The sequence below is a fragment of the Poeciliopsis prolifica genome, unplaced genomic scaffold (genome assembly GCF_027474105.1).
Source record: "Poeciliopsis prolifica strain line A6 unplaced genomic scaffold, Auburn_PproV2 SCAFFOLD042, whole genome shotgun sequence".
Lineage (NCBI taxonomy): Eukaryota > Metazoa > Chordata > Actinopteri > Cyprinodontiformes > Poeciliidae > Poeciliopsis > Poeciliopsis prolifica.
Window position 1 is genome coordinate 2,662,913 of NW_026562417.1, and position 22,331 is coordinate 2,685,243.

Consider the following 22,331-nt stretch of genomic DNA (forward strand, 5'->3'; position numbering starts at 1 on the left):
TTATTTTCGAATTAATCTGACAAGCCTGATCAGGACCTATTTCCTAATTTATTGAATAAGACTGTATGGCATTCACATATTTTGCCATCATTCTTAGTACTGAAAAAGAAAAGGCCTTCCAGTAACTGTGGGTGCATCATCACTTCCTCCCCCACCGACCTGCAACACAAAGTTACACCCTTGGTTTGTGCCAATAATCAATAGCATTGTTAACCTCTCAAAACTAATAACACGGACAGAATGAAAGTCTGGTATACTTCCCTTATAATCCACCATGTCCTTGTTGCTTTTTCATTTCATCTTTGTGGTTTCTGTTTGAAATGTGTTGTTTCAGAACTACAGCTGTGTTAACAGAAGATTAAAACTCTGTTAGAAGTGCTGACTTCATTTGCATGACTTTAAAGGCTTTCATGACTTTCCTGGAATGGAAATGGATTTTTTTTTTTTTTAATCCTCCGTTGATTTGTTTAATAGGAGATTTACAATGCATGCTGATGCTTAAACATCTCTACAGAAGTTTTTTTTTTTTTTTAAATAAATGAGGACATCTCATTTGTTAAAACCAGACTTTTTTTTTTTTTGATACATGCAATGTAAATGTTGCACTTATTTTCCATTTGCGTTCATGGAAACACTCTGGCTCCAATAGTGCAGATATTCATCCTTCACACTCCATGCTTAGACCCCGAAATGAGATTTTCATTATTATTATTTTATTGTATTTTTTTAGAACATGTCTGGTCACAATTCTCTTCTGCCAGCTAAATAAAGGGAAACAAATCAATCTGTGTGGAGTCCAGGAGCTGCATCCAGCTGTGCTGATGTCAGAGTAGGCCTCCCCCAGGGGAGTCCTGAGGCAGCCTTACACATGTTTTCCTTTCCAAACCTTGATGACAGTGCTTTTTCAGAGTCTAACCACTGAAAGCAGGTATTTTATCTGAAGCAAAAAAAAAAAAAAGAAGTTTGTCCTTCCAAATCTTTTGAGTTTTTGTTTACTCAGCCAATGGGGGATTTAATTCTGCCGTCTCTGTAAAGAAACCGAAGCCACGCTCTTTACCCGGGGCAGAAAACTACAGCTGGGTTCTCCCTTTTGATCTGGCTTATAAAAAATAAAAAACAGGCCAAAAATACTTCACATACATTAATCAGTCATCAGAATGCACAGTCTTCATCAAAACACTTTTTACAGTATACTTTCACCAGCTGCACGTTTGATGTTTAATTTATGTTTATCCATTAGAAAGAATTCAGGAAACTAATGTAGCTTCTTTCCTGTGTGGTCTGAGTTGTTAATAGAGGCTAGAGAAAAATGTTTGCTCCTGCTGTTCACCTCAAAAAGCAAGACGTTGATTCTGATTTCACTTCATATGGAACACCTTGCAGTACAGAATTGCACCAACTCTTACCATTAAAAATAAATTTTCCATTTCACCGGTATACCATTGATACCAGTGTTATTAATGGTATACAACTATAGCTGTAAAAGTTTTCATTCTGGTTATTAGTGGCCTTGGTTCAGTGTCCTCAGCTGTTCCACAGTGCAACCTACCATCAGTGAGCATTTCAACTCAGCATGACCCAGTCGCTATGGTGTAATATCCAGCCATTTTATTAGTCCTGTCCCAGTGACTCTGGGTCTAGACACAGGACAAACAGACTGGAAAACGCTCGCTGTCTCGTCCCAGACACTTCTCCCTCCATCAGTCTCAATCCTGAGAAAGCAGAAAGCCCCCTCACGCCCACCCCGCCCCCACCCGTTTTCCTTCTTGTCTGCTTCTTTTTTAGATTCTCGGCACACTCCACCCATCATCTCTCCCTGCTCCTGAAAGATGGCAAGGTCGATGGCGAAGCTGTCCATCACCCTTGTGGGCTTTAGAGGCCTGTTGTCCCTGCCTTTAACCCCGTTAGTGAACTGCAACCACTGTCATTCTGAATCTGTTAAGACTGGGACATTAATAATGTTGTCAGGCGCTGGTTTGGTGTAACTTGATCACAGAGTCTCTTGCCTCTAGGTCTGCAGATCTCTTCTTCTCCCTGTTGGAAAATCTTGAACGAAAAGAGATGCTAACAGGCGCCTCGCTCAAACAGGACTGCAGCGACGGGGGACGGGTGCTGTTAACGCTCGCATTAAAAGCACCTTTTTTTTGCATGCGCTTTGATGAAAGTTTTCAAGCAAAATCTGATCTTCAGAAATGATCCCTTCCTCACACCTTTCAACACATCATCTCAAATGAATTCGCCTACAGGAAAGGGCCGTGACAGGGGGAGAGATCAAACACGCCTCTGTCCCTTCACTGATCTTGACAAGTCTCGGTTCAGACAGCTCTTCTTCTTCCAGGGTATGAAGCCAAATCTCACACGCTTAGCTGGTTGCACTTGAAGTTGCATGGGAACAAAGTGGTCGGGCTTGCCTCGGCTTCGCCGTGACTAGTGAGCCCAAACGTCCCGCGGGGAAGGCTGCATCATACCGCCGCTAAAGCTCTTTGTGAGGTGCAAAGAGCAAAAACCTGGTGAACGAGGAAGTCTGAGACAATTTTTAACTCAAAGTTCTCAATGGGTTGCTTTTGGTCCAATGGGTGTTGGCCTTCCAGATTCTAAAAAGCTCCAATTGTATTCTTTAAAGTGACAATCACATTAAAGTTAGTCATTGTCCCCATTACCAGAGCAGAAAAGCTAAGAAATCCTCAACAGTGACAAACTGACTAATTGGACACATTGCTAAAGAAATAGTGTTTCTGTACGCATAGATTTCTCTACGGATTGTGACTAAAAGTTAATGGCTGATTTCCAAACTAATAGACCTGGAAAAGCCAAGCACTCAATCAATTTTGCAGAAATGGGTAGTTTTCTAGTCCAATTGATAACCCTCTTCTGTTTGCATTGCATTAACAAGGGAAATAAGCAAAACCAAGAAGAGGAAGGGATAAAGTTTACCCCCAAAAAAGACATGTAGAAAGAGTATTTCTTCTTCATAAGAGTAGGTGGCCATTCGTAGAAAAATAGTTCTTATGAAGTGAGAAATACAAAAATCGACATAAAAATACTCAGTCTTCCCTTGTCTGGACTGTTTTCCTAGCTGAATGTTTATTATTGTCTAATAAACATTCTTACAAATGCAACCACAAGTCCGTTTTAGTCTAACCGGAATAACTTACTTGCTGGAAAAGAGATTATTCTGTAGTGTTTTAATTGAAAGTCTCTTCAGGTTCACAGGATGGTGGTTGTGTTTCATATAAACCCCTAATAAAAAACCCTACTAAGTGCATAAAGACATAAAAAGTGGAGCAAAACAAAAGGCAGTGATGAAACACTCAGCAGGAATAACAACCCTTGAACTCGGTGAAAGACGAAGCTCCTTCCAGCAGGGATGACTGAAAACTACTCAGTGACTCAGCAGCAGTCACCTGTGATTCAGGGCACAGTCATGGAGCGCTGGCCCCAGATGTTTCACACATCAACACTTCCCTTATGGTAAATTTCAGAGCCAGTGAATACAACTAGCCAAGCTGGCCACATCTATGTTTTGTCCCGCATATTTACTCTGTGACTATGTGCAATCTGCAGCTGTCAAAAGTGCTAAAATAACTAAAAGCCAAGAGCTCTGATATATCCGTAAGTCTGTAAAGAATGGGAGCCTACAGTTAGTGGGGTAAGTTCAACCCATAATCATCCACATAGAGAGGAGACAGCTGAGGTAGAATCCTCTGAAACCCAGTAGAGAGGGTTGAATCTCGAAAATAAACTCCAAAATTGCCTCCTGGACAACATCACACACAGGACAGTGTGAAGTATCATATGAATGATTCTTCTAATGTCTCCATTAGTGAGTCATTATGTGTTAATTCTCTTGCTGTAATGCTCAGTGGTTGATAACTGATGTGGCTGAACATGGATTGCTCGGGTTCGGCTTGAAGTGGTGGAGCCACGCTGACCACACTGAGGGATTAATGACTCGGTTTCCACATTAAGTGAATTAATGACCGACATCTTTTCTTTGTCCCCTCACCTGCAGGTCCTTTTCCATCAGGCTGTTCTTTTTCTAAACCCAGAATCAGAATCTCACCCCAGTTTATCTGATGTCACACCAACACCTGTTAACCCTATCAGATTTCACCTGGACAGAAACTCGTAGTTAAGTACAAACGTGGAATTAGATTTTCTCAAACTGCTCTACATATGGAAGCCTGAGTGGGATGTGAATAATCTTTCCTAACCATATTGTAGAACTACTTATCTTAATCTGCAATACGACTGTAATTGAAAATTTAGTTGATCAAGAAAATACTTTGTGTTCTTTCATACAAGTAGGATGAAGCACTTGGGAGTCCTCTGGACAAGATAAAGGACTATAGAAGGACAGGACTTCTATCATTTGATAACATAACATGTATTAGTCAAACAAAACATCTAATTAAACCACCTCTTTAAGTCAACCAGTCAACGAACCAACCAACCAATGATTTAGGTCAGTTAATTCTTCAAATCAACCAGCTAATCAGACAACATTCAAACCAGTTAACCAACCAACCAAACCAGTCTTTCAGTCAACCAACCACTAAAATTTACCAGCCAACCATTTAAAATTATCCAAATCTACCAAATCAGTTTGTCAGATTTCATAGTATACTACATAGCTCTCAATGAATGTAACAAGTGAAAATAGACTGGAGTGTTTGTGTCAGAAATAAGATTGACGGTTCTGAATTTGATGCTGAAACGCTGTTTGATGGCAGCAGGTCAAGATATTCATGGAGAGGGTGTGAAGAATCTCTAACAACGTTTATACCCCTGTTCCTGCAGCAGCTACAAAAACAGAGTAGGGACGCTTCAATTACCTTTTCAGCTCTCATTTCTGTTCTCTGCAGGACTTTCCTGTGGCTGTATTGCAACTAAAATATTCAACATTGTTTCTGATGCTGAGGGGTGTAAAGTCAATAATGATACCCTTCGTTTTTTTTTCCTGTTGCGCACCATGTTGTTGTCTCTGCAGAGGCCCTCTAGCTGTTTGACTTCCTCCTTTAGCACTGAGTCATCATTCCTCTGAATGAGCCCAACTACTGTGGTGTCACCCTTAAATTTAATTATACGCTTTTCCTCATTTCCTAACTCGCTAGAAATAAATGCCACATGTTGGGTTAGGTACTGCCACGACAAACCTCTCTCTGTGTTCCGCTGTCAGTGCTCGCATGCCAGTTGTAACTCACCGGGGCATAAGAGAAAACGAAGCTCCAGGAAACCGTTGATCCACTTACTTTGCAAGACGTGATTAAGACGGTTAAAAATGGATTGACTGCGCTGTATGGCAATTTAAATTCCGTGCTCGCCTCATTGGCCACAACCTGTTCATTATATGTCGCAAACTGAATCATAGCCCCCAGAGGCTAAACTAATAGTGATGTTAAATGAGTTCAGGTACAGCAGTTCTGTTTGATTCTGTGCCGTACTATTTACTCCATCTCACTAATACTTATAATAGATATTATGTCTAATCTGATATCCAAGTGTGGCAGCATCTTCTAGGATTGATGCTGTAAAAACCTTTATTTGACATGCTATAAATGCACACCCTAGATATTCATTTGGATTTCATTGATATGTTCCCTTTAACTTCAGGATGGGAAATCTGGTTTATATACTCTGGCTGCTGTGAACTCTGGGAAATATGCCTCATTACTAACCAAAGAGCCAAAGCCAGTAGGCTTTTAAAGTGGCAGGCAGTTCTGGTTTTCGCTCTCAAGCCATAATTCACAGATGATTCTTGAGTGACTCATTAAGTTCAGTCGTGCGACCCTCAGCTGCTTTTCAGCATCCGGCACCACCACAGAAGACGGAATGTGTCGACTCGCCTTCTGGATGTCGGTTGGTGTTTTGGAGCCCTCTGCTGGAGGAAACTGTGAAGTGTGCAGTGGTGATATTGGAAGAATCTTTCATAGGTTTGGCTGTTCTCTTGAAGAGGAATATATATAGTTTATCGAAACCTTTTTTCTTTACTATTTAAAAGTTTTATACATTTTGATCACAAAAAAAAACATCAGAAAAAAATATTTGTTCTACTTCGCTGAAGAGAAGAAAACCTTGCCACTACATAAATGCAATCCCATAAGCTTTTTTTGTATTTTGTTGCCTCAGAGCCCCAAATTTTATTGCAGCATTTGGTGTATGTATGATATATCAATATAAAGTCATGCATAATTAAAAAATGGTAAATGGTTTTGAACATGTTTTGCAGATAGAAATGTACAAAATGTGGAATTAGTTTGCATCTGTCTCCTTTACATTGAAACATTGTAGCGAGTGGAGCCACCTGTCCTCAGAAATATCCCTTTTAACCCCATTAAGGAGGACAACTCTTCCTTAATGGGGTGACATCTGAAGCAGTTAGTAAGAACGAACCAATTCATAGTCCTCAACATTTCGAATGAAGGGGAAACGGCAAGCCAGAGGAATAAGGTGGTCTGACCAAATGAGACTTGAACTGGACTTTGTGGCCTGTAGGCAAATTTCCATGTTAAGGGTAGAATCAAACAGTCGGGTCATTTCCTTCAGGAGAAACTGGGAAATTGGTCAGAGTTGAAAGGAGGATGGATGGACTTCACCTTCCAGATGAACCGTTAAGAGCTTTAAGAGAATTAGATTGGAGAATATTTGTATTAGAAGAGCCCAGTCAAAAAACCCAAAAAACTTTAGTTCCTCAATTTCTATTTGCCATGTTTCAGCTTCAGGTTTTTACCCAATGTCAAACAGGTCAGCAGACACATTTTGTTCCTGTTTGCTCATATTCTCAGTCCATCAAACACTCATTTGTTTTGCAGTCAGAATGGTTTTATACTAGCTGTCCAGGCGGAGCGGCTGTGCCTCGGCCACGTCCTCCGAAAGGCCAGTTAATAAAAACAGGCCGCTGCTCCTGGCAGCCTGACCGTCCCCCAATCACAAAGCCATTAATCCTGTGATCCACAGTCATTAGTTTCTTAACAAACAGATGGCTGTCAGGACAGAAACCAAATAGACACGTGTTATGTGCTGCATACAAATGGACTAGTAAATGGGCGCCATACTGGAGAGAATTTATGTTCAGGGCGACTAATACCTGGCTCTTCTATGGCACGGTGGCAAAGAGCTGCTCCTACAGCCTTTCAGGCAATCCATCTGTACAGTCCTGATACCACGCATGGAGAAATCGCTTTTTACTGCCTTTATTCAAAACCAATACAAGATTTTTCAAAGATCAAACCTCTTCTTGGTTAGATCCCACTGAATCTCTTTTGGTGTTTTCAACCCAGCTCTTTTAATCTTAGTCATCTTGATCTAATGGACAGTAATCCAGTCAGATGTTGTAAGGAAGTGTGACTAATCTGAGCAGACCAGCAGTGAGTCATGCAGGCGAGCATCATGCCCGGATGATTTAGTTTTTGTCGGAATCTGTCCGGAGGTGGAAGCCACTTGACGGATGTAACGCCCAGGTCGTTTTCTGTTTACAGGCGTCTGCGGCCGTGCTTAAACCCGTAGACTGACACGGCGCAGCCATTGAAATACAAAATGACAATGTAGCTTGTTTGCCTCTTGTGATTTATCTGCGTGCGTCTGAGTGGGAGGAGATCTGAGAGGTCTGAAATTGGGCCCCAGTGGCATCCCGGAATAGACGGGTGTCAACCGGAAGCCTCCGCGTGCTCGTCGGGGCCCCCGAACAAGAACATCCGACACGGACCCATCAATTATGGCTGTAAACCGGCAGAGTGAGGTCGGCTGGTGATCTAAGCAGCTCGTCTTGTGAGCGAGCAGCCGAACAGGTAATTAACGACGGCCTCTCTGCATGCCTCCCTTTATGTGTAACGTCTGTGGAATACCTGCTGCCTGGTCGTGACAGCTGGCCAGGGCTGCATGCTATCTTCTCTGCTGGTCAGAGCCAAATCGGATTGGGGATGATGAGCACTTTCCTTTTGCTCTTTTTGCTTAAGGATGAAGGGGTTTATGAAGCACTCAGTCAGAGAGAGGACGCAGACATGCAGCTTATGGTTGCTGTTTCTGAATGACAGGCCCAAAGCCAGACACACTGCGTTACCAGGGTAAAATGGCATGTTGTTCGTGTCAGTAACAGATGATCATCACCCCGCCCCCAAACTTCAGCATTGATCAGGCATTATGACTGCTGATAGCTGAAATACCAATTATCTAGGGCTGGACTATATGGCTGAAAAACATGTCATAAAGGTTTCATATCAGTGGATATAAATAATTGATTTGTTTCTTCATTTAAATATCTGAAATACTTGTGGCATGATCACAATTTCCTCTCAAACTTGTCTCCTTTTCTCCTGTCAAACCAAACTTTTCTTTTTGTCATCGAGAGCCTATGAGGCACACTGGCAAAACCTGAAACTGCTGCTGCGCAGGTTACTCAACAGGTTGTTGCTAGGTAACCAAAGAGCGAGTGTGTTTGTTAATGCCACCAACCTTGTTCATATCAGTGGATGAGAGGTGAAAGGTCACGTGTCTAAAGCCTTTCCTCTGCCTGCATCCCCTGTATTTCAGTGAAAGCGATTGAAAATTCTGTAGGACATATTATCTATTGATATTGATTGTGTGTTTATTGCAATAAACATTGTGGTTGATTTATTTCTTTTCTGCAAAAGCACCTTCTTTAAGGAACTTGTTAGTAGTGGGTGGGATATGAACATTCTGCCCTCAGTGCGGATGTGTTTGAAGCAGAAAACTGGGGCAGAATTTGAACGGGGTTGACCAAAGGTTAACATGCAATGACAAGACAACTGGGTCAGACAATGTCCACATCTTGTGGGGTGTTTATCGAGAAGGGGTTAGAGGAAGGAGCCGTGATGAATCGGAGGGCAGCAATAGTCGCCCCAAGTGGTCCAATTATATAGAAGAGCTACTGCAGCTCAAACTGCTGCTGGAGTTTGAAGATTTTTTTTAAATGAAGCTTTGTGGTAGCATCACGGGTAATAGTTTCATATCACACAATCATCTATAAAAGCTGATCTTTTGGTTGTTTGCTCTATTAATACTTGATTTGCACACTACTCTGCCAGGTAGAGTAGTGTGCTATGAGTTATAAGTTGTTTTTGTCTTTTAGTTACAAAAACAACTGTTTTTAATTGATATAAAGAAAAACTAGTTCTGTAGTCCAGGTGGAAACCAGACAGTTTGAAGTGTAACTTGTGTTGGTTTACGTTGTCCTTCAGTAGTTCTGACGTTCTAACCAGGCTGGCACCGTGGAACAGAATGGTGAGACGTCATACAGCAATTTTCCTGGCAAGAGACGATGGAAACCAGTAGGTACAATGGTTATAAATTAGCTGTCTGGGAAAATGCTTGGGATTTGTCCATATTACTCACTGACAGATTCCCTATCAATATTCCTGTCTGCTTTTCTGCTGTTTGTTTCTAAATTGCGTTTGTGCTCATCTGTCTTCAAGCTGTTTATGTCCTCTCAGTTGAATTCTTTTTTTGTAACCAGCTTTTCTCCACCTCTGCGCTCTTTGGCCTTCTGTTCCTGCTGCGCCGCAGAAGATCAGAGCTGAGAGACACAATGAAAACACGTCCAACACAGACTGTGTGCTTAAACTTCTCACATCCAGGAAGTTATGTCCTTTTGTTGACAGAGCATGTTGGCAGATCGTGGCGTGATAAAGCAACACATCAGCTTATAGCAGCATGTCCGCCACCCTGCATTATCTTTTGACTGTAGTCGTTTGGTCGGCAGCAGCCCTGACAGAAAGGACAGATTTGTCTTTGCTTCAGCATCAGCTGCTCTTGTGGTTGTAGCCAAACATAACGGCTGTCCAAATTCTGGCATTGTGCAAGCGCAATGAATGTATAAGTGGCTTAAGTGAAGGCTTTTGCTCAAATGTGCAGTAGGATCTCAAAACAGACATGCATGGCAAATCGCTTTTCCTTGCAAAAGGTTCGCTGACATTCAGTTGGGCCTGAGGAAATGTTGCATCTGTCTCAGCTCAGTCATTTCATGTTTTCTGGAGCTGCGTCTTTGATTCTGTTCATATAAAAGCGACCATTCCCACTCTTTGCTGACTTGAAATGTTTTTGTCTTCACTTTAATTTAGTTAGCAATGTCTCAAAAGTGCATGAAATGATTCTATTGGTCTTATGAATATAAATGTTTCATTCCAGATGTGTTTAGCAAACTCTCCAGGTTGGGCTGTGATTGACAGCTGGCCCAAAAACAAAGAACTTCTCCCTGCTTATGCCATATGTGACCTTTGGATTTCAGCATACTTAGACAGCTCTGGAGAATGTTAACACTAGAATCAGACATATTTGTGTTTAAACAAATACGATGTGGTCATGTCACTTAGGAATCCCCTCCAAATAATTTCTGATTAACTCAAACGTTTCCTGCAAATTTCCACCTTGTCTCATGACCATGTGGGGAAAAAAAAAAAGAAACAGAAATCCCATTTATGCTATGTTGATCATGCATCTCGTGTGATGCGAAAAAACGTGTTTCCATTGCAGTTTTGTTTAATAAACCAATGTAAACAACATCCGAAAAACCACCTCGTCTTCGTGATTCTTCTTTGAGTCGCTTTGAGGTTGGAAGCTGTTCACAGAAGTTTTATTCCAGTCACATTTAATTGGTAGAATGAACGACTATTAAAAATGACATCGGATTCTCAAGAATCAAGACTTGCCTTATATGCATTATGCCCCAAATCATGGACACAAGGTGCTTTCAAGAACTTCGTCCAAGAGCGGACTAAAATCAACTTTAGAGATGGAAAGAGAAGCTCTATCATGAAAGAGTTGCTACTCTGTCATCTAAAAATTATCTTTAAGCAGGCAGTTCGGGGAATTGGTAAAAAGGTTTCCTAGATACCTTCCTATTGAAGGTTTTTTGACATGTCCCACAGGGCTGGCATCATGGGGGAGACCCAAAACGAAGCGGAGGACTTGGGAACCTCTGAGGATCCCTTCGGATCTCTTTACTTTGATCATCAGAGAGTTTGACTTGTGGAAACATGTCAGAAGCAAATTTCTTTTCATCGCTTTCGGAGCCATATAGTGTAAATATGTTACCCTGCCAAATCTGCAGCTGAAATCTACACATACTCAAACTGTCCCAGATGGATTCCATCTGTCAGATGAACTCCTGCGGCTACCTTGTTTGCCCCCGCCCTCCATAAACTGAGCTGACAGCGACGTAGCCATCGGATCCGGGCCGGCTCTTCCCATCCTTCAATTAGTTACGCTTTTGCAAAGTGGAAGACTTTGCAGAGGAAGCTCCATCACATTGCGGTCCTATTGATTCACTTGGCTCATTGCTCATTTGGTTAATGCAGCTCCATGTTGTCTTTAATTACATTTAGTGCCCATGTGGGAGCAACCCCGTTGCCAAGCGGACGTTTTCGAGCCAGCTCGGCCGCAGAAGACTCGTCTTCGTTCAAACGGTATTAAACAGCTAAATGTCATCTCAGCCATCGTATTTATGCTCCAACTCCTGAAACAGAGTTTAACTCCTAATGTATCAGCTCGCACTGGAAGGATGCCCTGATTAAAGAGCCCATGCATTAACAATCATTCAGAAGACGCGCATTAATAAGTCCAGCTGGCTGAAGTGGCTTCATCTCTTTTTCCAGTCTCTGCTCCTCTTATTCCAGTGGTCTGTTCCTCCTTTTACCTGGCTCCCTCCAGAGGCCAAGGAGTGCCACTACAGATCTCTGCCAATAATACCTGCGTAGCTGTAGTCACTGCATTGTGATCAGGACGGTTGGAGGCAGTTTATTTGCTCCGGGGCAAGAGGCGGCTGCTTGCCAGCGTTTGGGATCCCTGGCTGAGGGGGACGGGTCTGCAGAGCAGGTAGAGTCAAAGAGGAGAGGTACTCCATGCTGCATCAGGGAGAAAAACACCGGCGGGGAGAGACACTGGACTTCTGCTGATTGATTCTGGCTGCCGAAAGAAAGAAAGAAAGGAGGAAAGACTGGCCAAGGGGAGGGAGAGAGAGAATTTTAACTTGTGTCAGAGCAGCTGTGGGGGATGCTTTTGCAGCTTGTGTTTTTGTGTGGAGTGTGTTTGTATATGATGTCAGTTCTCCCAGTCAGCATCTCTGAAGCTGCATCTGCTGGTGCTGATGTTTCGCCTGAGTCACAGCGCCAGCTTCTGCTTCCCAAAGCGATCGGGATCCTGACAGGATAGGTTAATGAGTGCAGAGGGTCCATGACGCGAGTGACTCAGTGAGCCGGTATGGGGGGGACAGTAGGAGGTGGCGGGTTCTAAAGGTCTCAGCACAGGGCTGACGAGGAAGCTTCTGCATGTTTGACTGTGGAAATGCATGCAACAGAAGTTTAGATTCTGCTTTTTTGCTTGTGGAGCGGAGGGAGTAAATGCCGAGACACACTGTAGATTTGGAAAAATTGCTGAATCTGTGATTTTTGTGGTATGACAAACTGCTCTTTTAGCCCTTTTTCAGTGTTTTTACAGAAACACGTTTGTGTTTCTTTATAATCAGGTGAAATGTTCTGTCATGTAGATTTAAGAAAAGCAAATAAAGTAATGTATGAACTGCTCCCATGAGGTCAGTGAGTCTACGAGGCACTGCTCAGCATCACTGAGAAACTGGCTTCTATTACATGCTCTTACTAAGCTTTTCTGCTTTGCAGAAGAAGAGAACAGCTGACAAAATGTAAGAAAATTTGCTGCAAAAACAAGTTTGTTACAAAGAAACTTGTTAGGATTGTTTTTCTAGTTCTTCACACTGAGGTGTTTGATCTGATCCAAACCTTTTTTTACCCCAATTACGATTGTGTCTGTTTCCTCTTGATATCGATTTTAGCCAGTTCCAGTTTTTGTTGGAACTGTAAGATAAGAAGACCAAAGAAGCACATTCATGGTCACGACCAGTCATTACAGATTTACTTACAGGACTTTCAGCTTCAGCAGACTTATTTAGCTTCATTTCAATTGACGGTGTTGCAAAATATGAACATTAGTCACAAAGTTTTGCAGCTTTCTTGACAAAGAAATTATTGATCGAACAGAAAAACAGAGTATTAATTATTCTACATTAACCACTTTAGCATGTTTCTCTATTAGATTTTTACTGATTTTTTTGGTCAGATTTTTACTGACCAAAAAAATGCAGAAAATGTGATTTATTTTATAATTTGATCAGTCAATCACATCCCAGGTTGCTGAGGAGAAAATTGTCAGATTCTGACCTCTGACCCAATAATCAGCACCTCCCTTATATCTGTATTTCTCTATAAATCACTTGCTGTTTATTTCCCTTGCTGTAAGTTGAAATGTGACTCCCACCTGTTAATTCTTTTTTCTTTTTTTTTTTTTTGTTTTGTCACGCCTACACTTTACGACTTATCGTAAAGAAATTCCCTGAACCAAACCACATCAGATTGAAAATCCTGCAGAAGGGCAGCTTTAAATGAGCTGACTTCCTGCTTCCAAGAAAGCAGAAAAGAGCGGGACAGAAGTGTTTTTAATTGAGAGCAGTGTGTGTGGTTTATGAGGAGGGGAAAAGATTATTTCATCATGAGAAGTGGTTGGGTTTTATGTGGCAGTTTCTCTGAAAATCTCAACCATTTGGGCTGGTGTAGCAGGAAAAAGCCCTCGCGTCTCACAGGGGGTAAAAGACATTTATCCTCTGATTCCTTGTAAAGTATATTTTTCAGACACGTCATTAAGGATGTGGAGAAGGAAATACAAGGACACGCTCCGGAAAAAAACTAGCACAGCCACGTGAACTAGAAGGATAAGTTGATCGTTGAGTTGATCATTGATCATTGGTGCTTCCTATTGACCATCCATAGCGACTTCAAAAAGCTAGAATAAACAATTCGCCCTTTTACATTAGTAACCCCGCGGTACGGCCTGACTGGCGACAGCGAAAACGACAATGTGGTCTGGCGACCAGGTAATGTGAAATCACGTCACATTACTTCCTGGACTGTAGGACTGACCTGCTATGACGACCCCGACAACACAGAGCTGCTTCTCGGTTATAACGGAGAAGTTGAGGAGAACCTAGTCGAGCCGCGCAGAAGGTTGCTTGATAGTCGAAGTTTATGTTTCAGTTGTGAAACAAACTTAGTGTAGCTAAACGAATGAAAATAACACGAGTTCATCCAGACATGGCAGTTTAAGCCTTCAGTGGACAGACATTCTTCTGGGGTTTTTTATGGAGCTTGTCGAGATTTTCATGGTCTCATTGCACATTTGGCAAAATTTGCTTTAATCGGGGTTGTTATGGAAAAGTGAATAAAGCGGTCAAGAGTTTTTGGGCACTAAAAAGACTTCTTAAGCTTTTGCATGCAGATCAAACTCTGGGAGGCTAACATGATTTTGATCACAATTTACCTTTGATACTGGACTAAATGTACTAAATTAACTGAGCTTATGCGAGCCTCTAAACTGAAAGTATATAATATAAAGTAAAAAAGCTTAAATCGTATTTATCTCAAGTTAGGGGTGGATCTATGCTCCCTTCCATAAATATCTAAACATTTTTTGTGTGCAGGAATATTCTGCTGCAATCAAATATTTTATTTTAGCCTTTTTTTTTTACGTCTGCGCCAACAAGTGTGGACGTCCGAAAAGCGCTGTATATTTGCAGTCCGTGCAGGTCGACCTGTTCGCATGTATATAACATCTAAAGCTTAATGAACTCGTGCTCATTCCTATGATAATGATCAGAACCAGCGCAGATCTCGGTGCAGTCTGGAGAATCAAAGGTTGGTCAAATATTTGTGTTTGAGTTGTGAGGAAGTGCAGGACCTGTTTGGACAGCGCTGTCTGGCATGGCATCTACCAGAATACCTGAGAGATGGATGGATGGAGAGAGCAGGACGCTGTTGGTTCCAATGGCACGGATAAAATGTTGTTTGCTGATATCTCTGAGGATAATAGAGGCTTGAGGAATAAATCCAGAAGCATGTGTTTCTCCTCTCTCGACATTTTCCTTTATTTATTCTGAGCTTTGTGGTGCGTTCAAATTATTTGTGCTCAAACCAGACATTTGTTTTTTCACTTTTATTCGCATCAAGCACTTTTTGAGAGGTTTGCATTCACGCATGAAGGGGCATGAATTTCATTTCAGTGTTGGGCTTTTAATGATGCATTTGAGCCATTTTGATGCAGGGTGGTCTACACTACAACATTTAATTGGTCATGGTTTTTGAAAAGAGATTAACATTTTTAAATTCATTTGATGTTCAACACGCCCCTATTGTTAGTGAAATGTGAGGTGCAGAGAAATCAGGGGTTTTGGAGCCATTACTGATTGTATCAGGATTGATAGTTGTTCTTTGAAAGAAATGACAGGTGACTCTAGCTTTCTTGTACAGATCTTTCTTTTGCTCCCAATCCCAGTAAATCTTGGTCCAACTTCTGTTCAAACCATTCTCAGAACTCGCCAGCCCTGCAGTGAGTGCTTGACAGCTCCAAATATACTAACAGTGTGTTTTGTCCTGTTGTTGCAGATATACACAGACTGGGCCAACCACTACTTGGCCAGGTCTGGCTGTCCACGCCTCATCAAAGACCTGAGCCAGGACGTCACCGATGGAGTCTTGCTGGCTCAGATCATCCAGATCATAGGTAAGTGACCGTGTAAAATGTGCCACTTAACAGATAAATACAACTAATTGAAATGAGGACATACTTTGAAGACACTATAGTTTAATTCTCTGTGGCAAATAGAGCGACCACCCACTCTCTGTTTCACACACACTGAGCTCGGGCTCTGTTGTAGTTTGCTGGTGTAACAGTCAGATATCGGGGCCAAAACACAGCAGTTGTCCTTTGTCTTGGGTGCTGGAGGAGCTGCAGCAGCAGAGATCTATGGCTCTGACACCCCTTCAGTTAATGCATGTGTCCCCCATTGTAGCTCAGAGCCTCTGCTCATCCTCCTCTTCCTGCTTCTCTCTCTGTCCTTTTACTTTCTCTGGCTTTTTTTTTTTTTTTTGCTTACTATATCAGTTTCTTTCTAGGTCTCCACGTTTTTGTCCAACTTTATCACGAAACCCTTTTTATTCCTTCCTCTGGAACAACTTACCAGTACTCATCCCACAATGTCTCACTGTAATAGGATTACCTCTGGGAAAGACTGGTTAAAGAGATTACAGTTACAGAGCTGTAATCTTGTTTCAGTCATTTGTCTCAGTGAAACCACGTCACAGCTTTTTCATCGCTTCATCTCACGTTATAGGGGACGAGGTCTTCCACAGATGAGTGCTATAGAAACCTCTATGCAAAAGATAATTAGCGTTACATGAAAAGCGTTGCAGAGAGTTTGTGTTGTACATCCTTTTCATAGTGTCACACCTACCAGGAGTCCCTAGTGGTGACCAAGCCGTAAGGACCTTATTTTTGAGTGTGACAGCTTCTGTCCCTGCTGGTGACTTGCTTCCGTGACAGGAGTAAAGAATTTGCAAGCCACAGATGCAAAACAGGCCCTGAATGTGACCTACGCTGGAACATGAGATTTCCAACTTGCAAATTCAATGTCCTCCAAATGCTGGTTTTCTGGCAAACAGTCTTAGGTCATGCAGATGTGTCTACCAGGTGCTGATAAACTTTCAGGTTTATCTGACTGTTAAAGACACAATACTTCAGGTCTCATAAAACAAGTCCAACACTGATCATTGGCCTCAGATTGCCTGGTACAGGGGTGAGCAACTCCAGTCCTCTGGGGCTGGTGTCCTGCAACGTTTAGATGTGTCCATGATCCAACACAATTCAATGTAATGGCTAATGTACCTCCTCAGTAGATAGTTAAGTTCTCCAGAGTCCTGCTAATGACCTTATTAATTGATTCAAATGTGTCGAAGCAGAGACACAACTAAAAGTTGCAGGACACCGGCATGCAAGACCTGGATTTACCCACCATTGGCCTGGTACCAAGTGGCCTAATAGGCAAACTTGATGAACACTATGGACATGGAGTACCACTGAGAAATGGTTGCATCCAAATCAAAAATACTGTTTTCCTGAGATACAGCTCAATAGGTGGCTCCTGGAGGACTGCTTGGGACTGGCGGATTGGTATTCCTCCTGCCAAGAGGGCGGTCATTGTAGGACACCATCCTTTGACTTCAACAAGGCCATATAACCTGAGCTAATGTTCAGTGGATAACAACACTCAGATCTTTCTCTCTTGCAACTGAAAGCTGCAATGACGCAATACTTTTTTTAACAACGGCTTCTGAGGATTCCCACACCTGCCTGACTTCTCTCTTCCAGGGGTACTCCAAAGTAAGATAGTCTCGAGAGCCCAAACTGTGTGCTGAAGGCGAACACCTCTATATCTGACTGACATTGTTCTGTCTCACACAAATTTCCAGCTCCATTCCTGTTGATGTTTTCTCATGCATTGCCCCTAGAGCCTGATTGTAACGCTGAGGTTTAGCTCTTGCCTTCCAAGTTGCTCGCTCCAATGTTTTCCTCAAGGAAAAGCTCTTCAGAGGCGACGTTGTGAGGCATCGCGACTGGATGAAGAGGCGTGATGATTTACAACAGTATAAATTTTACGAACGGGTTTTTTTTTGTTTGGCAAATGGAAACCGCAGCCTTACAGGTGGTTTCGGTTAAATGAATCAACTTTGTCATGAATGGAGTGTGCCTGTGGCCGCATCGCAGGCGGTCGCACAAACCTGTTGTTTGTTAGTCTGAATGAGCTGTGAAAGTCCTCACAGTGATAAATGATGTGTAACTAGTCTGCGTCCTCACTGCCGTAGCTCTTACATAATCTCTTTCTCAGCATCGTTTACAACGGTTTCTCCCACTCATTTATTTATTTTTTTTTCTTTTTTGCTCTAATTTTTTTTTTTTTTTTTCCCTGCATCACCCTCACCTTTGAAAACATTTTTTTTGTTTGTTTGCTCTTTGGACTTCCTCCTTTGTTTCTCAGACCCACAAGCATATTTTCCTGTCTATTATGCATGAAGCTTTTCTTTCTCATGCCGTCTGTCTCTCACATTCTCTCACTTCTTTCTCTCGCTCCGTCTCTGTCTCTCTCTCTCTCTCTCCCTCTGCTTGGATTGAAACTTTACCCTCCCCTGCTCACCCCAACCAGACAATGAGGCCAAGCAGGCCTGTCAGTAACTCTGCACAGCAGCTGAAGAATTAGGCTTCCTTGCCTCCCAGACGTTGCTCCACACTCGCTCACCTCCACACATGCTCTAGACCGTTAGAACGTCGCGGCTCAGGATGGACTCTAACGTCTTCGTTCTGTTTCTCACGCAGCGAATGAGAAGGTGGAGGACATCAACGGTAGCCCCAGGAGCCAGTCGCAAATGGTGAGTCGACTATTATGTTGAAGAATTGTGTTAATTGAGATCATGTGAGGGATCTTCACTGCTGGGGTTGTGTGTCTGATCTCCGATCTCTAGAAGCAGGTAGCACAGGTGACGCTCAGCAGCCCGACAGTCCATATCAGGTCTCAAACATATGATTGTTATTATTATTTTTCATTTTGACAACGAAAATTATGTAGAAATGTACATTTTCCCACCCGTAATTACTGTATTTTGTTTTGACCGCTATACTTTGGTTGATTCTCTCCAATGGCTTGTAAAAGTATGCCAACAATTTAAAGTTTTTCTCATTTTGTAACGAGAGTTACATTTAATGAATCTTGTTTGAAATTGTTTTAGGTAAACAAGCAGAATGTGGTATACATTTAGGTTTAAAATAGTATATTTCCAATTTTCTTTTATAAATAAAATCAAGTATTGTTGTCAAGTTTCTAGTGCAAATATCTCAGGACACCTTAATTTTACTTAAGGTGTGCTCAGATACCTTAAGTAAAGGTACTTGAAAGTTTCAAGTAACTTTCAAGTAACTTTTCAGTGAGATAAAGCAGCTTGTTTTGAGTCAATAATCGCTGATATTTGATTTACAAAAATATTTCCATTGCCTGATTTTTTCACTTATGTTAGTTTAGTTTTATTGCAAGTGTGTAACTTGATAAAAAAATAAATAAATGCTTGCTTTGCAGCGTAGTACAGCTACTTTCTGCCGCAGTTACAGCTGCGAGGCTCTTCAGGCCACAATTCTCTCCCTAGTTTTTATTTTTTTATTTTTGCTAAGCGCCGGCTGGATGTTAAGAGCTCCTGTCCTGCAGGAAGGTGAACCTGTGCCCCACTTTAAGCCTTTTGCAGCCCGAAACAGGCTTTCCTCCATTCATCTTCCTTTGACCTCTGACCAGCTTCCCTGCCTGGGTGGAAGAAAAGCCCGTCTCTCGGCAGGTTGCTGCCACCTTGCTGCACGTCGGCCAGAAGGATATGTTTTGATCACGTGTGAACAGACCACATTCACTGGCAGTGAGAGTTCAGAAATGTCTCTCTGCTACTTTTCTATGAAAGACATATTTGGAGTCAAAAACTGGTAATGATCCCACCTGCAAATTATCCCACCCGAGGTATTAATCTCCTCATCTCCTCCACGGTAACTCAGAACCTATTGGCTGCTTCTTCGATAAATTCTCTCCTCCTCTCTTCAGATGGACAGCCATGTTTTGGTAGCTTTTCAGTCGCACCATGCCCATTTCATTTTCAACAGCTCTCCATGATATGTCCAAAATGAAATCCTTTTTGTTTTTACCTAGACATCGCCGCAACATCCTGCTGTTCTCTAATGTTCTCCACCAATCCTTCAGCTGCATTCATGCAAAGATCAGATCACACAGAGGTTGTCTCTGTGTGATATCCAGGGTTTCTAAAGTCAGTCAGTTGGAATCAATCTGGGCTAAATAGATATGAACGCCATATTTTTCAGGATCATATTTGAAAAAAAAGTTGTGAAAACTCTTGTTTCCTTCTACTTCACATTGAATCTTTAATTTTTGTTGATCTATAACATAAAATCCCTGTTGAGGTGATACATTAAGGCATTCAAAAAAACTGTGATTGAAAGGAAACATGCTAGAAATCACTACATAAAGTACTTCTACATTGAAAATATTTTCATTTTCTCATTCCAATTGCAGAGAAAAAGTGAGTGACTAAACGAATGGAGGCGAATGCTCAACAAAACCGATTTAATAAATGAGCTAACGTTAGACGTTAGCGCTGCCTGCTATTATATCCTGATGCCTGATTTAAACCAGTCCACTGCAGCGTTAGCATGATTCCCTTTTAGCCGAACAGTTTGTTTTTCCTTGATTCTTCTGTATTAAATTCGACCTGTTTTCCTATCAACCCTGACCAATGTCCTCGTTCCTAGTAGAACAACAAGACCACAGCATGATGCAGCCACCGTCACGTTAGCCGTTGGCTACCACAGTTAGCATTTAGCACGTTGGCCAAAAACGTCAAACATTTTCCACCACATTTTTACCTTATTAAAACCTCTTGATGTAGACTGGAAGAGCATTCCTTTGACAGGCTTGCAGCTGTAGCTGCAGTGATAAAAGCTTGATGAGTACGAATACTTGAGCAATGCCTGAGCGACTCAGAGAGCTGGCGGTGAGTGACCCAGCCACATCCTGTCAGTTCAGCAACAACTTCTAGTAGCTTTTACACCATTTCCAAACAGGAAATCTTCCACGCTAGTGGCCGGGTGACAGATTCCTTCTCCTTTTAACAGGATGACGAGCTCTATAACCGCTGATTGTCGTCACTGCGAGATAATTGCCCCTCACTTTAACCAGGGTTGACTAAGTGTTTATATAGCTAAGCGGTTTGCTCTGGCATCTCCCACTGAAAGGACTCTAACTGCCGTCCTCAATGGGACGCGGTGGAGTTCAACTCTGGCAGCGTGCGTCCTCCAGGGGTCAACGGCCGATTCCCGCTCAAATATCATTTACCTCTAAACAAGGTGACATAAAAGGCTGGTGAAAACCCACCGCTGGAAAGTGTTTACGTCTATTTTATGACCCGAGTTCACACAGCGAGCAGTTTCCAGCTGGTTGCTTGCTTTCCTCCAGCTGTAGAGGAAGCGTAGCTTGACGACTGCATTTAAAAACCGGGAGAAGGAAGACCTTACGGTTGTTTGGTTCTGCTGGTGGATCCATCTCCGCCACCATCACATAAAGTGATGGTGCTGTTTGGAAACAGCTGGAACCAGACCGCCTGACCGCTGCAGCTCCGCCGCGCCGGGCGGCCTCACCATGCGACTGTGTGCATTTGTGCGCAGTGTGGTCTTTGTCTCATTCTCTTGCTAAGCCTATTGATCCGCCACCTGCTCTGAGCTCCGAGGGTCCTGCCAGCATGGGAAAATCAACTTTGGGAAAAGCATGGTTGCTTGCAGTGTGGGAGTAGAGGAAAGGAAACACCTGATGTACTGTGAGCATGTGTCTCATTATTGTGGCAGGAACTTTAACCGTCTGCGGCTTGTTTTCTGGATGTTAAATGATGTTCGTTCTGGAGTGAGGGGCTGGAGAAGCTGCAGAAAAAGCCGTCATGGTACCTTTTCCCACTTTGTACTTTTATCAGCACTACATTTGGTGTATTTTGTTGAGATTTTTTGATATTCGGATACAAAACAGAATATGGGACAGGATTAGGGCCACTGGAAAAACAATAATCCAGATGTTATTCTTGGAATTCTGACTTTAACCTCAGAACCAATTTTGTTTTTTTCTTCCAAATTTTGCTTTGCTTTTTTTCCTCAAAATTCTAACTTTAATCTCAGAGTCCTGACAAATTTGAATACGTGTAAATCTGCAAAGTGTGCAGTAACCCACAGCTCTGGTGGGAGAATCTGTTGACAGGAAAACGTCGCTGTGCAGTTTTCACATGTTTGGGACATGGCAGACATGTGGGAGAGGATTTGAGCAAATGGCAGTTCATGTTTTTGACCTTCATGTTAATAGAGAGTATGACAGGATAAGCTAAAACCAAAAATCACCCTCAACAAACCGTCCTGTGTCTTTGTATGTGGAGCAAAAAAACAACAAAATGTTCTGGTTAGAAAGAAATCATGATGGAAAACGAAGTCTCTCCTTGTTGGTCTGCAAGCTTCATCCCATTTTTGCATTTCTGACAAACACTAGAAATGTGTCAGTTGTCAGTCGAAACTGACAAAAGAACTAAATGGAAAAAAAAAGAAGTTTTTGCAGTGGTTTAACCTGCTTTAACAGACTATAAATATGTTCACCATGCTGTCATAATAAAATCATTCTGTTGAGAGGAGAAGCAATCACCAAAATCTAAAGACAACTGATGGTAGGATTTGAAATAACTTGTTAGAATAATAATTTTCTGGCTTTGATGTGTCTTCATTTACAATTTCTGACATCACATATCATTTTAATAGTTTTTTTTTTTTCTTCTTCTGACTTTTTTTGGTCAAAATGCAACACCAGAGCACATCAGTCCTCTTCCCAGCCTTCTCTTTATAGTCTGGAT

General features: G+C 42.1%; 1 protein-coding gene across 15 annotated transcripts in view; it reads left to right on the forward strand.

The window, feature by feature from the left end:
• nav3 (neuron navigator 3) overlaps positions 1-22,331 on the forward strand; it is a 321,262-nt gene that overhangs the window by 196,984 nt on the left and 101,947 nt on the right. For all 15 annotated transcript variants that reach the window (XM_055055458.1, XM_055055457.1, XM_055055447.1 and 12 more), the window contains 2 exons: positions 15,462-15,579; positions 18,226-18,278. In XM_055055458.1, the coding sequence (XP_054911433.1) occupies positions 15,462-15,579; positions 18,226-18,278 (171 nt within the window). The remainder of the gene's footprint in view (positions 1-15,461; positions 15,580-18,225; positions 18,279-22,331) is intronic.